This window comes from Conger conger, chromosome 1, assembly GCF_963514075.1.
Source record: "Conger conger chromosome 1, fConCon1.1, whole genome shotgun sequence".
Lineage (NCBI taxonomy): Eukaryota > Metazoa > Chordata > Actinopteri > Anguilliformes > Congridae > Conger > Conger conger.
In genome coordinates this window covers 70486616-70501451 of record NC_083760.1, presented here as the reverse complement: position 1 = coordinate 70501451, position 14836 = coordinate 70486616, and the positions used below count along the sequence as shown (strand labels likewise).

The 14836-nt window shown below is 40.7% G+C and overlaps 1 protein-coding gene across 5 annotated transcripts in view; it reads right to left on the bottom strand.

The window, feature by feature from the left end:
• Positions 1-14836, bottom strand: part of LOC133137386 (retinoic acid receptor beta-like) — a 125672-nt gene that overhangs the window by 34536 nt on the left and 76300 nt on the right. For 4 of the 5 annotated variants that reach the window (XM_061255633.1, XM_061255642.1, XM_061255670.1 and 1 more), the window contains one exon: positions 8729-8877. In XM_061255633.1, coding sequence (XP_061111617.1) covers positions 8729-8877 — 149 coding nt within the window. Of the gene's footprint in view, positions 1-8728; positions 8881-14836 lie in introns of all 5 variants that reach the window. The other variant, XM_061255650.1, reaches the window with a different exon arrangement.

Sequence of the window (14836 nt, the reverse complement as noted above, 5' to 3'; positions counted from 1 at the left end):
ATACTGAGCACGGACATGATATCACACAATACGGATCCTGTACAGAACATGTGCTTCAAGCCTGGAGGGAATTTCGCCCATCCTGAGGTAATTTGTGTAAATTTGTGCAGAACATCTTTGGGTGAGGTATGTGGGCCTTGTATCCAACTGGTACACACGCTGTCCTTATGCGATTAGCAGGACTATTAAAGGCAGACACTGAGCTCAGAAGCTCATTACTGCCTGACTACAGCTACATCAAGGTGCAATGCTACAGAACACAGCTACTGTACCACACACATTCTAATTGCGAAGGCCACACTGTTAGAGCTGAAATAACATCCAGTCCATATGTACAGGGACCAGATGTAATCTGTAAGAGTTGAATTAACACTGAACATTATTCTCTACAGGGATTGTGTTTTCATTACCCATCTGTGTGGAGTACTACTTACACATTGTGTCATGCAATATAAGAGTTAACAGACGGTATCCTTGTTTAAACAAATACAGGTTACTCTTTTGTGTGGTTTGTGCCCTTCTGTGTCTTTTGCCAAGCAACCAAAGACTCCACCTTTTTTATTGTACTGATATGGTTGGCACCATCAATTGTGTACATGTAGCCAATTCATTCATCTATTGTAAGGGTTGCCACAGCCATGTTTTCACAGCACAGAATGTGCAGTGCCTCCTGGAACAGATTCGGCTCATCGAGGGCATCTTGCCGAGGCAGCGCGGCGGTAACACAACCCGCCCTCGCCGAAGGAGAAGACTCGTCTTCCTCCGACAGATTTCCCTTATAAACAATATCTTAATTGGGATCATTATCTCTCATCTTGTTATCTTAATGGGATAGGGATAGGGTGTCACCTGTGGCCAAGGCGTCTTCAGTGCTCTCATTTACAGATTAAAAAAACCAGGGAGAAAAAAAAAAAAAACGAAAGTGCCATCCATCAATTATTTAACCCCCCCTCATTGTTGCGGCTTGTGTTGCCTGAGCATTCAGCACTGGCAAAAAGGGAATCAGATTAGCTTTCACTCTTAATTGTGTTGACAACGTATCGCTGCTGTGGAAAGTGGAGAGGGACACTTGAAACCCAAGAGAATTGCAGCGAAGGGGGTCAATTAAGCCAGGCTATTACTTACACCTCAAGTTTGCCAAAGAGAAGAAAGGAGGTTGGGGTGGGCGGCGGGGGGCAGGATCCTGTTTCAGGGGCAGAAGGAAAAAAAAAGGTTTGCTGCTCACTTTTTATGCAATGTGTATTTCTCTGCTGAACATGGGAGAGGTGAATGCAAGGTTAGCAGGCATTGAAAAGAGTCCCAATGCAGAGTAAATAAGAGCATAAGAAAAGAACCCAAAGTGTACAAAGCTGGGCTTTGTCACCAGTCGAATGTGAAACCTCAGCAGATAGCACACACAAGGCCTTGGGAGACACTGTTAAATAACTCTTTTCAACACTAAACAAGACAGACAACTGAGAACAGGACCTCCCCCCTCACTAACTCCCCCCACCACTCTCCCAAATGTGCTGAGTCTAGCACTTTGAGCGCTCTTTATCGGTCTACGTGAGACGGTGAGGTCTACGTGCGACATCGAGTGAAAGGCCCGGTATCTTTCAGTGATGACTCAGTCTTGGCTGGAAAAAAAGAATAAAGGAGGACATAACGGTCCCTTGTTGGGTTTCGAATCGCTCCCTCAACGATTACTTTGGCCATATTCTTTTAGTAGCCTTTTCATTCCGTCTTTGGGTTTTGTTCCAAAAGCAGCATTTTCAAAGAGCTCCGTGGACATTAATAGAGTGCCTGTTGTCCTTCCTCTATCTCACAGGAGGGATCTGTGATGGGAATCCAAGCTTTCATGCAATTCACAGGACAGTGGAGGATGAGCTTTGAAGCAGAGGAAAACGGAGACAAAAGGCAGACATACATTATGAAAACCCAGTGTGCCATTGTTTAACACAGATTGTACCTGATGGGCATGGAAAATACTGTGTACTGCTGTTATGAAAAGAAACAGTCCACATTAATACTGATAATTCTCTATGCTGTATTATCTGGGTAATTCCATCTTTTCCAAGAGCCATATTGTAAAGCCAGTCATACACACTAGAAAAAATCAAGTATCAACTAAAATGCACCATAATCTTTGGGGATGAGTTCAATGGCAAACCCTGGGTGCATAGAAAAGGATATTCTACTGCCTCAAGTGTGCTTCTAACTCTTCTGACTGAAGCCTGCTCGCTGGCCATCAGTAAAATGCAGCAATTCTCGCCAGCCATGTCAGGAGTAAAGAAACACTTGCGTCAGTCAAACATTTCTTTAAATCCCAACCACCTTTGAAGGAGGATGTTTTCTTTGTGGCTGTAGTTGAGAATCTGACATCATCATTAATTACTCCAATGGTTACCAAATCAGTATCAAAAGCAGACTGGAGTGACACCAGCTTTATTACATTATAAATGTAAGCCCTTACGTAAACCCTATTGGGACTCTAACTGCAGATGTTCTGATTTATTTTGGTGAGGCGGGGTGGGGGTAGGTGTTAGGCAGATCTTTTTCACCCAGAACTTCTAATGAACCCAAAGGGAATGACAACACAAATTCTGAGACCTAAATTATCCAAGCTAGGTGTACATATAAAGACTTGCTTTTGGTAGTGTGAAAATACAGCCTATAGTTCTGACTTAGTCCAGCAAGCTGACAGATTATCTAGATAATGTGTCTAATGAGGGAGCAGCTTTGTTTCTCCAGTAGTTCCTATTTGACCTGAGATGTGTTTGGGTAATGTGAGAGTTGGCAACCCTGTAGTCTATTTAATTTAATAACCTGTCAAACACAAAATGGCTTTTTAACTCAAAATAATTACACATTAGCTACGAAACAAAAGCTTAAAAACATTACGGGATTAACTTGCAAACTTTCTGAAATATTAAATATCTTATTCTTGTGGTTGGAACAACAGCCAAGGAAAGGAAAAGTAAGCCATATTCCCCCTGTCTCACATCCATGCCTCATATCCTGTGAACTCTGGAACAGAAGCACACAATCAGGTAGAAGAGGCAGGATATAAGCCAACTGCAACCGCATAATCATTTAATAAATACACGGGGAATGGGGAATCAGATACTATGAAAGGAACACAATTTTCTGCTTAAATAACAGTTTTACTATCATGGTTGCAAACTCTCCGTTAATGTGAACGATAATTACTGGATGGCAAAACCATAACATCTCCAGCTTCTCTGTACCAGGAGACTGGCTTTGGAGACTAAATAAGGCCTTATAACTGACTCCAGGATGTGAAATCCCTGTGTGTGATATACATCAATTCTTCCATTACTCGCACAGACTGCTATGCGATAGACACGTCACAGTATATTGTACACCCTGCTGGAGTCTGCAGTCAACATAATAATACCAGCATAATCACAGTTTCAGAACAATCACCATCACGAATCATTTAAGTGACCCAGTTGAAGCAATGCACATTCTAAACAAGATGAATGTCCGCTGATATTTATAATAGCACATTTAAAATGAAGTTTCTATTACTAGCCTTTGTTCCCGGTGGGTTCTAATGTTCAATGTCTCATCCTGCCTAGACTTATGCCCATATTTAATTCAGCTAAAGAGCATGACACAAATACACAGAGACACCGTCATTTTTGTATAATTATTCATAAAATTTACATACATGGTTATTGCCAATTAATGTAGGTGTTGGCATTCAGCTGGGGTTTTGCTCTTCATTCTTTTCTCACCAAATTCTAGACTGTCAGCTGGGCTTCCTTGGGTACTGTGCAATGCCCATGCAGGAGCTTGTCAGCTGACACAAAGCCCAACCACATTCATCAGCAATCAAGCAGCCATTTCACCGACCAAAGGCCACACAGAGCCACAGAAGAGCCATGACCAGCTGAAGGAGAAGTGCATCCGTCAATCTACCATTACTCAAAAATTCAGAAGAAGACTGAGTATAGTAAACACATTATTTGGAAAACCAAGCTCAATATAATTCAATAGTTAAAAAAAAATTCCTAATATATTAGTCACTGCAAACACATTATTGTATCCTAGCCCTCTCAAGAATACTTGTCTTGATTGTGCGCACGTGTGTGGCTGATTGGTAGGCTATGATTTACCTGTAAAATAGACTGCAATCATTCTTTTTTCTGTTCCTTTGAAAAGTGTCTGAAGTTCAGGACCACATACAGAAAAAAACTTTTGTTTTCATATCACCATATTTGCAAGCTAAAATTATACTGCTATTAACAAAAGTAAAAACAAGCATTATTATTACTATTATTGACAATAAATGAATGTTCACAAAATGTTTTTTTTCTGACAGAAACCGATGAAATACTCTGGCACTCTTGGAGTGACGGCATGTTGACAGTCAGGACTTTATGTTCCATAGGAACAAAGCCATCTTGCCCACGGCAGCCACTCAAGGAAGTGATTCATAGTTCATGCACAACCATTTTGGCCTTGTCAGTGTAGGAAATTGGCATGGCATAACACAGAAAGTGTAACTGCGTGTAAAAGCAAAGCAATTACTGGTAGGCCATGGGTTTCAACAAATCAAACTGCCTCTGCTATAAACTTAAGGAGAATCATGCAGAACAAGAATGACCCATGCCATCTTCATTTCTCAGATAACTAACCATTCCTTTCATGATGGGGAAAACTGACAAATAACATTAAGGACTTTTAGGTCTAAAGCCTCCATTGTGTATTGGCCTCCCCAGAACCTTATCACAAATGGAACACTGGCATAAAAATCAATTTTCTCTCGCTATAAAACCACTTTTCAAATTCTTCAACCCTTAAATCTCATCATACAAATAATCTTAATGGAAATCTACATTTACTCCTAAAGGCATGATGTTATATAAATAAATAAAAGTACAAAGTCTTTTCCAAATGCTGTGATAATGATGGAAACATCAATTTGAAACTCAAATTTGCTTGACACATACGAGTCGTGGTGTTGTTCTAGTGGATACTCGCAGCTTGTTTTAATTAGCCAGGGTCACCTCAGCATGTGGGCTCGGATTCCAGTTAGGGGTGATCGAGAGGTCTTACCCCAAATCCATGCCAATCAGGCTGCACACTCTGACCTTGAAACCCGAGTTGGACAGGAGTCTGCAGACAACCTCTGGAGTCTAAGTGCCAACCACCTACACACATTTATAACAAATTACCCCCCTGCCACCACCAACACCTACACACACATGGTTTTTCCAAATATCATATTCCATGCATTCCGTCATAATGCATGAAATGGTATAGCACCTCATAAGCACTCTAATCATTTTAGCATGGTGTTGAAATGCGTTTTTTTTTTTTATATGTAAAAAAACGACATATGAGCTAAAAGTACTACTTCGGTAAAACTTTTGTGAGAACAGCATTTTCTGATAATGTATGGCCATCATGGACAGGTGCTATTCAGTCAGACATGACCAACAGACATGGCCGGCAGCAACATAAAATATAAATACGTAGTTGAGCTCAGACTTTTAGATACCTCGCATAGCTCTTCAAAAAAGTTACATGTAGTGCTGAGGGGCATCAGGTAAAAAATGAGCAATTTTTGCATTTAAGATTTCAAATATAAAAACTCCTGAATCTATTTCATTACAATCTTTTTTTTTTTTTTTTAAGAGAATGGGTGTTCTATTTAAATTTATTTTCTGATATGCAGTGTATCTACTTATCCCAACTTTGTGAGTGATTAATGCGCCTTCTCATTTCAAAGACACCAGACAGGGAACTGTGAGCTGTAATTGACTGTTCACATACTGCCAGCACTGAATATGCATGAACTGATGTGGAACCATATGGTTTCTTGTTTTACTTATTCAAATACAGGAATTCTCAGGGGTACCAAAAGAGATCACTGTTGACTCAAGTGTTCAGTTGAAGAAGGGAAATTTGCACTCGTACCTGTGCCTTTCATTAACACTAGAATTTTGACTTTATCGGGCGAATTTAAGCAGCAGAAACTTATAAAAGTTTCATTACCCTGTCACCATGAAATACATGCAGGTGCCAATTTGTGATTCTTCAGATATGCGCTTTTCACACCCACTTTATGGAAATAAAGAGAAGTTGTAATCTTTTATTTTATTACAGTCAGAATTATGAAAAAATCCAGGTTTTAGGTTGCCAGAAAGCACACAGGATAAAGAAACTGAATTTTCATGTTCAGACTACCTTTTAAAAATGCAATGCAACAAGCATAAAATATATTAACATAGCTTTGAGGTAATGCAATGTCCGGATGGTAAATGTATGCATAAAACTGGTTGTTGATGTGTTCAAGTAGTGGCGGTGGACTGATACTGGAGGCATGTTTATACAATCAAAGATCTAATAGCAGCTTCTATACACTGCTCTAATCAGGAATTCTTGCAGACGATAGGGTGGCCTTTTTGCTCTTGCAGTCCTCTACAGTGCACTGAACATGTAATCTAGGAGACCCCCGGAGAAGAGAGAGCCCACTGCTACTAAACAATTAATTAAACACAGGCGGCCCCTCACCTCACGCACAGTAACAGATCCGCTACAAAGAAAATAATATAACAGGGAGAGAACGGGCTGAAACCCATATCATTAATTCCTCAGGAGAACTGCAGGGGAGCACGTACTAACACAGTATTTGCAGTCATTTGACCTGGCTGATCAAAAATTTTGCCTACATTCAACCAAAAACAACTTGGCTCAAATCGTCAAAGATTAAACCAAAGGAAATGTCAAAGGTATTTCTATATTACATGGATAAAACCAAAAGCATATGACATCAATGACACGGTATATGTTTTGTTCTGAGTTTTGTGGACCCAGGGCCAGAAGACAGTGATGGAAAGAAGGCTTTTCACTGCAGTGTACAGCACAAGGCCCCATACAAGAGTGCTTGGCCTGGCCTGAGAGTGCTGGAGAAAAGGGACAAGCTGACGGCCCTCTCTGCCGGAGAGAGCCGCTTCTCCCCACAGCGAACAAAGAGCTCATTGTCGCACAGGCTTACGGGGAGTTCAGAGGAGTCAGCGATAGAGAGGCTCTCACAGAAAAACACTGCCCCTCTGCCAAAACTGCAGCTTTCTACCAGGAGGCAGAGATAAGGCAGCTGGGTCTCTGTTTCCACAGACAGGGACCCTGTGTGAAGTGAAGGGGGACGACGCCTCTGCGGACAGGATCTGTTCAGACCTCGTTACGATCTCTCCGAAACAACACAGTGACTGAAGTACGCCAATGCGCAGCACAGCCAGGGACAGGACGAGGCCAAGCCTCGGCATCTCCAGCGTTTCGAGGTTACACGTGCATGCACCGCGACTGGACCTTTTGGCCAAAAAGCCACGGTAAATAGGCTACTCAGATTAAAATGAAAGTGAATGTTGATGTGACATTGCCGGTACCGTTGAGTTGAACACAATACAAACAGTAAAACAAATCACCATCGATATACACTACAAACACAATTTCCCATGCAATTTGCATGCATGTACACTCAAGGAGCACTTCATTAGGTAGAATTGTACACCAGCTTGTTAATGTTAATATTTCATCAGCCAATCATGTGGCAGCAACAAAATGCATAAAAGCATGCAGACATGGTCAAGAGGTTCAGCAGTTTTTCAGACCAAATGTCAGAATCGGGAAGAAATGTGATCTAAGTGACTTTTAACTTGGAATGATTGTTGGTGCCAGACAGGTTGGGTTGAATATCTCAGAAACTGCTGATCTCCTGGGATTTTCACACAACAGTCTCTAGAGTTTGCAGAGAAAAACAAAAAAACATCCAGCAGCATTTCTGTGGGCAAAAATGCCTTGTTAATGAGAGGTGGAGTGGAGAAGGGCCAGATTGTTCAAAGCTGACAGGTAGGTGACAGTAACGCAAATAACCTCACATTACAACACACAACATGTCAAACCTCTAAGTGGATAGGCTACAGCAGCAGAAGACAAATAAGGCTAATAAATACCTAATAAAGTGCATAATTGACACTATGACGCTACCCCAATTTCAGAGTTATCTGCAATATTGTACAATGACAGCTTTGTTGCGGTACAATATTTAGTAAAAGTAAAACATTTAATAATTCAATAAAGAGTTCAAATATCTACATAAATTAAATTCTGAAGGAAATATAGATCAATAGACAAATTACAAATATTGTAAATTTATGAAAAAATGAAGTGCAAATAGGCATTACTGGTACAGTGGGAATTTAAAACCGGCAATTGGAATTCTGTGCATCGCTAGTGCTCCTTATATTGTGCAGTACATGCACAGAGTTAGCTGAATACAAGTCCAGACATTCTTTCTTCCTTCTCCCTTTTCCTGTTGTAACTGCTTCTAACCTGTTCTGTTACTCTGCTTCACTTCATTTAGGATAATGTTGATGTAGCAGAGCAGTAAATACACTAAGAATCTGCAGTCTGCAATCTCCATCAATCATGGATGCACAAACTCAAACTAAATTGCTAAGTGCTCTCCCACCACGATACTCAGTACTAACTAGCTGTAATTATTGTACATTAATTACTGTACTGTAGCCACTAATGAAACCCACTAGCCTCGTTAAAGAACTTCAGAGCATTTATAAAACCTGATTTCACGGAGGCAATAAAGATAAACCGTGGGAGGGTTATAGTTTCACCTCCATTTTAAATCAGGTCTTACTGCCTCATTTAAAGCCACATGAATCCAGGAGGATGAATTCAGGGGAACGGCCTGAACTCTTACCTTACAGCCTTCGCATGCACTAACGCCATAGTGGTACCCCGAGGACTTGTCCTGGCACACGAAGCAGGGCTTGTAGATCCGAGGCGGAGGCAGTGGAGATGGGGGGCTGGGAACCAGCTCTTCAGAACTGCTGCTCTGTGTTTCAATAGCTGCTGAGACACAAGGGGCACAGCAGTGTTTCAGAACAGGGTGCCCAAACGCACAATGACCGGAGCGCTTGGCTCGCGACTGGCAGAGGGCTGTGAGTTTCAATCGGTGTGTGGAACACTGCTATTGTTAATTGCAACACATTTTTGAGACCAGAGACTGAATTAATTAATTAAGACAATTAAGACAATACATATTCCTGACAGGTAGTCAAGAAAACAAATACCAAGTTTGGGTGTATTTATCGAGGCTAACTGCATACGGTACACTGCTTTTAACAATAATTGTCTCCTAAACATCTCCTTTTTTATCATTGAATTACTAGTTTGGCTGTTATGTCATCTGAGGAATTATTATTCCAGTTATTTCAGAAGACACCTATGAAAAATTACTAAATCTATCTAAAAATGAAAAATCTGAAAAAGGTATGAAAGGTATTCTGTTAGAAGTCAAATTAATAGTCACTTTGCCAGTATAAAATGTTCACATGTTAAAATTATTTTAAAATTTTAAGCTATTCCTTACGTCATCAGAAAAGTTAAATCTTTCATGCAAAATACGTATATTCAACCCTATATGCTACATCCTCCAGAAATAAACCCACTTGATGTCTCTGGTAAAGAGCACCTTTGTGTTGCTAGACCATTCTCATTGCAAAGCATTTATTAGGAATATGTCCCCCCGTGAATCATTAAACAACTGCACATCTCTCCGTCTGCTAAACATTGAGAAACACCTTTGTTGAACCTTTGTACGGTTTAAATGGTTGTCATCACTTCCACAGTACAACAGGAGACCACTTCTAACATTACTAAAAACAAACTGCTGACACATTTCCAGCATGAAATAAAAACAGTAGCCTGTCCCTTCTGTCGCAGATAGCATTTATTCCTGCAGGGCACAACACAAAGCACTCTGTGTTTGCCTTTCTTCCACTCATACTAATGAGCTTTACATCCCTACAGTCTATGGCTTTTGAGTTCACAGTTTTTAGTTGGAGAACTTTCTCTAAGATGAGGATGCTATGCCGATATTTCACACAAGAACATATTTCCACTGGCATGAGGGCAAGCTTGGCTTGGGAATAAACCTCGTCTTATCTCTGACACAAATTACGTACAGTACACACTCCTCTCAAGACCCACCACCCCATTCACATAATCTACCCTGCCAAACTATCACCATCTCATTTATGAGGGTTGGTTTATTAGGAACAGGCAAAGTGCAGTCCAGTTGGCTGAAGCCGGACCAAATGTAACATTATGAAGTAACAAATAAATAAATAGCATAAATAAACAAAATAGGTTCTGAAAGGCTGGATGGCTGGAGCCTGCTATTAATTTAAAATCTATCACTTTCATAGTTTGATGCTCTATGCTTTCAATACAAAGTGCAGTTTAGCAGGCTTTGCTTTACTAGAATATCACCAGAAAGGTTTACCAAAAAGTTATTTAAAAAAAAAGATTTTTACCCTGACAACAGGGAATAATCAAGCAAATCTAAATGTAGATATAGCTATCCTGATAATCACGTTTACTTGCCCATGAATTCTCAACAATTTAATCTTAATTCTGTTTAGTATTACCATGGGAAGCTGTCAGACAGAATTATAACCAATTGCCATTGGTTTTTATGTAAGCCCTTTCTAAATATCATCACTGTAAATTAAATGAAAGATCTCATCTGACATAGAGATATGATATGATACTTTTCTTATTTTCTAAATATAAGATTTGCAATAAAATAAAATAAAAGAACTGCACGGGAGAAAATAAGCTTGATTTTCTACTGTCAAATGATGTTACAATCACATTAAAATAAAAATTACTTCAGCTTGACAAGTTCCTTGATAATCTTGTGGTAATGTATAGTAGGTGTGATATGCAAAACCCACTTGATAAAACAGTCCACAGGGATGTTCACTGGCACCCACAGGACAATTATTTTTATGTTTTCACAAGACAGATTTTCCTATAATAACCCTTTGCTAAAATCATGTCCCCTTTTTAGACTGCCTGAGAATATCACCTGCAATGCTGTCATGAGAGACACCTACCACAGAGAAGGGAGTCAAATTAACACCAGGGCTGTGCAAGGAGGTGTGACACAGTTAAGATCACACTATACACAGAACAGCAGCAGTGTCATTGTGACATGAACAGCACAGGCAAGGGGGGCCATGGTAGTAAACAACAGCAGGGGAACACTAGGAAAAAAAACAAGAGATGAAGCAATATGAAGCAATAATCAACATGAGTCTGGAGAGGCAGTACACGTTTCAGAGGCTCATGGGTCGGATGAGAAATATGAACAATTACCGCCGCCATTTTACATTACACAGGATATTATATTAATTTCCTTGTGCTTAGTCAATCGGTCTGAATATTAAGTCACGCACAGATTTGATTCATAAGTATTGGGGTCGCTGCTTTGGGGCAATCAAGCAAGTCTTAGATTTTTGCACATGAGCTAACTACACTGCTGGCCTCACCTGACCAGAGAGAGACAGGTTCTGCCATCTGAAACGGATGCATTTCAAGGTGAGGTGTTATGTGCCTAACCTCAGTCTGGCACGTGTAGCAGGGGCCTGCACTCAAGCAGGAGTCCCCTTGACAGAAATCCTACTCTCAAGACTAACGTTTGGCCTGCTGCCTTTCGAAACCTGCAGGAGAAACAAAGATGCAACATGCTGTGTCTGCATGGATAAATCACAGAGATGTGCAAAAGAAGGGGAAACACAGATCAAATAAAATGTGCTATTTCTTCCTCCCTTGGTGCTGTATAGCATCACATTTAGAAAAGCTTCCATTTACTTCTTGGATTATTAAGCCTTGGTGGCGGCTGTGGTGGCAGGTCGACTTCTCCTCTGGCTAGCACAAACACCGGCGCCATTAGGGGAATAAAGGCTGCTGACAGATAACTAAATGGGAGGCATTTTAGAGAAGAAAAAGAAAAATTGTTCATCTCTATCCCCTTGAACTCTTAGCCTCCAGCTGAACCTGTGATCAGGGTCAAGCAGGAAAACACACCCATTAGTGGCTATTCTCTCAATGGGGGAAAAAAAAATTCAAAACATGTCACTTGATGCATCAGCTCCAATGAACTAGGGGTGATGGGGGGTGGGTGCAAATTTTGCTACACAGATGGGTTAGAAGAAAGAAGGGAGTGCTTCCTGTTAGTCTTTTAATATAATCTCAGAAAAATGTCTGCCATTGCTTATGCTTGTCCAGACACACACGACTGAGCTCGCCCCACTACCTTTTGTTCTCTTCACTCTTTGCTGCGTGCAAGCAAGACACACAAAGGTATTACCTCTCAACAATCTGAATAGTCAAACATGAAAGGTCCTCTTACATGCAAGCGATTGAGGTCCTCTTACCAATATCAATTTTAATAATTCACAGAATATAACATGTATGAAATGTTAAGCAGAACAGCATGAAGAACACTTACAAGGATCATAGAAACTGATATCCACAGAAAACGTTTAGTTGGAAGCTACTGTACATTTAACACGATAAGCATGATGCTTGGAAAAGTAAATCGTACATACTTCATCAACCAAACTAAAACTATTCCTTATTGGGCTGATTATTTTCAAATGCAGAATGACTCATTTCAAGCGTACAAAATATGTGGGTTACACTGTGCAGCAAACGCCATTTACCAATTAGGGGGTTCAATTACACCCATATGTTTTACAGGGTCAAAACATTTCTCCAAAAAAAAATTCTGCTGGCAGCTTCAAGCTTTAGAGTCAAATACTTTTTTCCCCTCATTGCCGGAGTGCACATAGCTCACATATATGAGGCAGAGAGTCAAAGGAAATGACAAAGTTCATGGAAAGTACACCAAATTAGAACCAGCTTTGCCCAGCGCTTGCTGTATACATTTCATTGTGGAGGTTATTTATAAACCCTTAAACACTAGGGGGAAAAAATGAGTCACAAAAGCCATCTAATTTTATGTCTAGTCTACACAGAAACAACCAAAAAATACAGCTGCCTTTTCACAAATGGTAGACCTTACAATGGGTTCTGCATGCTGGGGAGCCGACTCTCACTGGTCGGTCTAACTGACGAAAACCTCATATCGCCTGTACACCCTCAGGAGATCCTCATGATTTCAGAGAGGGTACACTGAGCAAACACCAGACACAAACACTGAAAAGTCACTATTCTTATGAAGCGGCAGAAAGAAAGCGCAGCTCAGCAGCATGACAGCGTGGGTATGCAGAGGCAGGAGGGACCAGAGGGGAGACACAGGCCACGGAGGAGCCCGTCTGGGCTCCTGGCGGCCGTGTGTGTCGCTGACCCCCCAGTAACCCCCCAGTGACCCCTCTATGACAGTCCTGACCCGGTCACACCACATCCCAGCGGTGCACTCGTGACCCAGGCCAGGCGCTCCCAGCTCACTCAAAATGCACAAGCACAACAGGTGTGAGGGCTTTTGAAGCTGTTAAAATGAGGAAAGTTTTACGTCCATCCCGAAAAATGCTTTCTAAAAAGCCCAACGGGTTTCAGTTTCCCACCATGTGGTCTGAGTTGGAAGCTGCAATCTGATGCCAATGTCAATGACCGTGCTTTAGCCTTGAAACAGTCCCTCTGTTCATGGTGCGCTATGCAAAACAATGTGATGAGCAGAGAGGAGGTGCAGTAAACCCCTTTTACACAGGCATCAAGAAAAATTCCACACTGCTGGCCTTGCAACAACTATAAAATTCACATATATTCAAATATGACCATAAATATGAAATTATCATATTCAAGTTTTTGCGATACTATAACAGCCCTGCAGTCTAGCCTACATCTCCTACATTCATGGACAAAGAGTCATTATAGTTGCATTTACCTTGAATAAACATTGAATTATTGCTGAAAGCCCGCTTCAATAAGGATGGACAACATTTGTGTGCCATTAAACTGCATTAGCATGCAAGCTGCTCCACTAACCGGTCACTTACAGAGGTGCTTAACCCTGCACAGAAGCATATTAGAGTGTGAAATCTTCTGATGGCACACGCTTAACAAGACAGTTTAACGATACAATCGATGATCTTCAAACTAAAGTTGCGCACATTTTCATTCGCTCAAGATCCTATGTATTAGCACAGCATTACAACAATATTTCATATATTATATTTTCATAAATATAGAAGAAATTCAGCCGTGATATGTTTTAGACACTATGCACATGTGCCTACCAAAGTAAAGAAGGCCTTAAGAAAAACAAGAAACATTGTCATATTGAAAAAAGGATCACTGTCTATGATCCTGTCAATTTCATATATATAAAAAAATCCTTTGAAGGTCCTGTGACTGACATCTCATCAAGGCCAGGAGCTGCCGACTGTGCCCAAGAAAATAACCGGCAATCACTCACTGCTTGAAAATAACTGCAGTTGTCTCTACGTACATATATCTATCAGCACAAAGACATGTGCTTCCTGGTAGAAAGATGAACCAATTGATAGATAAATTAACAGTAAGTAGAAACGGATGATTGACGGTGCATTTATTTTCCAAGAACATGTGTGCTATGTTTCAATATCCCCACTGCTGTGATTAACATGCTTGATAAGTAATCTTTGGGTACATTTATCAGAATTACTGTTGTAGGAGAGCACATTTAGTTTCAATTGGGTGGTTAATATTGATCAGGTAAAGCAGGATGGAAAGAACAGGCTACACGGCCAAAGCTCACTTGATTGATACACTGAACTTTGTTGCTCTCATGTACAGCTATAATTGTAGTGTTACTCGGAATCAATATTAACAATCTAGACTTAATGCTTGTGGCAGTGAACGGCACACCCCCCCCCCCCCCCCCTTTACTCCTGAGGCCCATATCTTCAAAGGCCACAAGGATGTACAGGTTAAATCAACATAATTAAGGGCTTCAGCAAATGAACATTACTTAAATTCTCCTAAAATGAAATATCATATGATACTTAGCATTTCA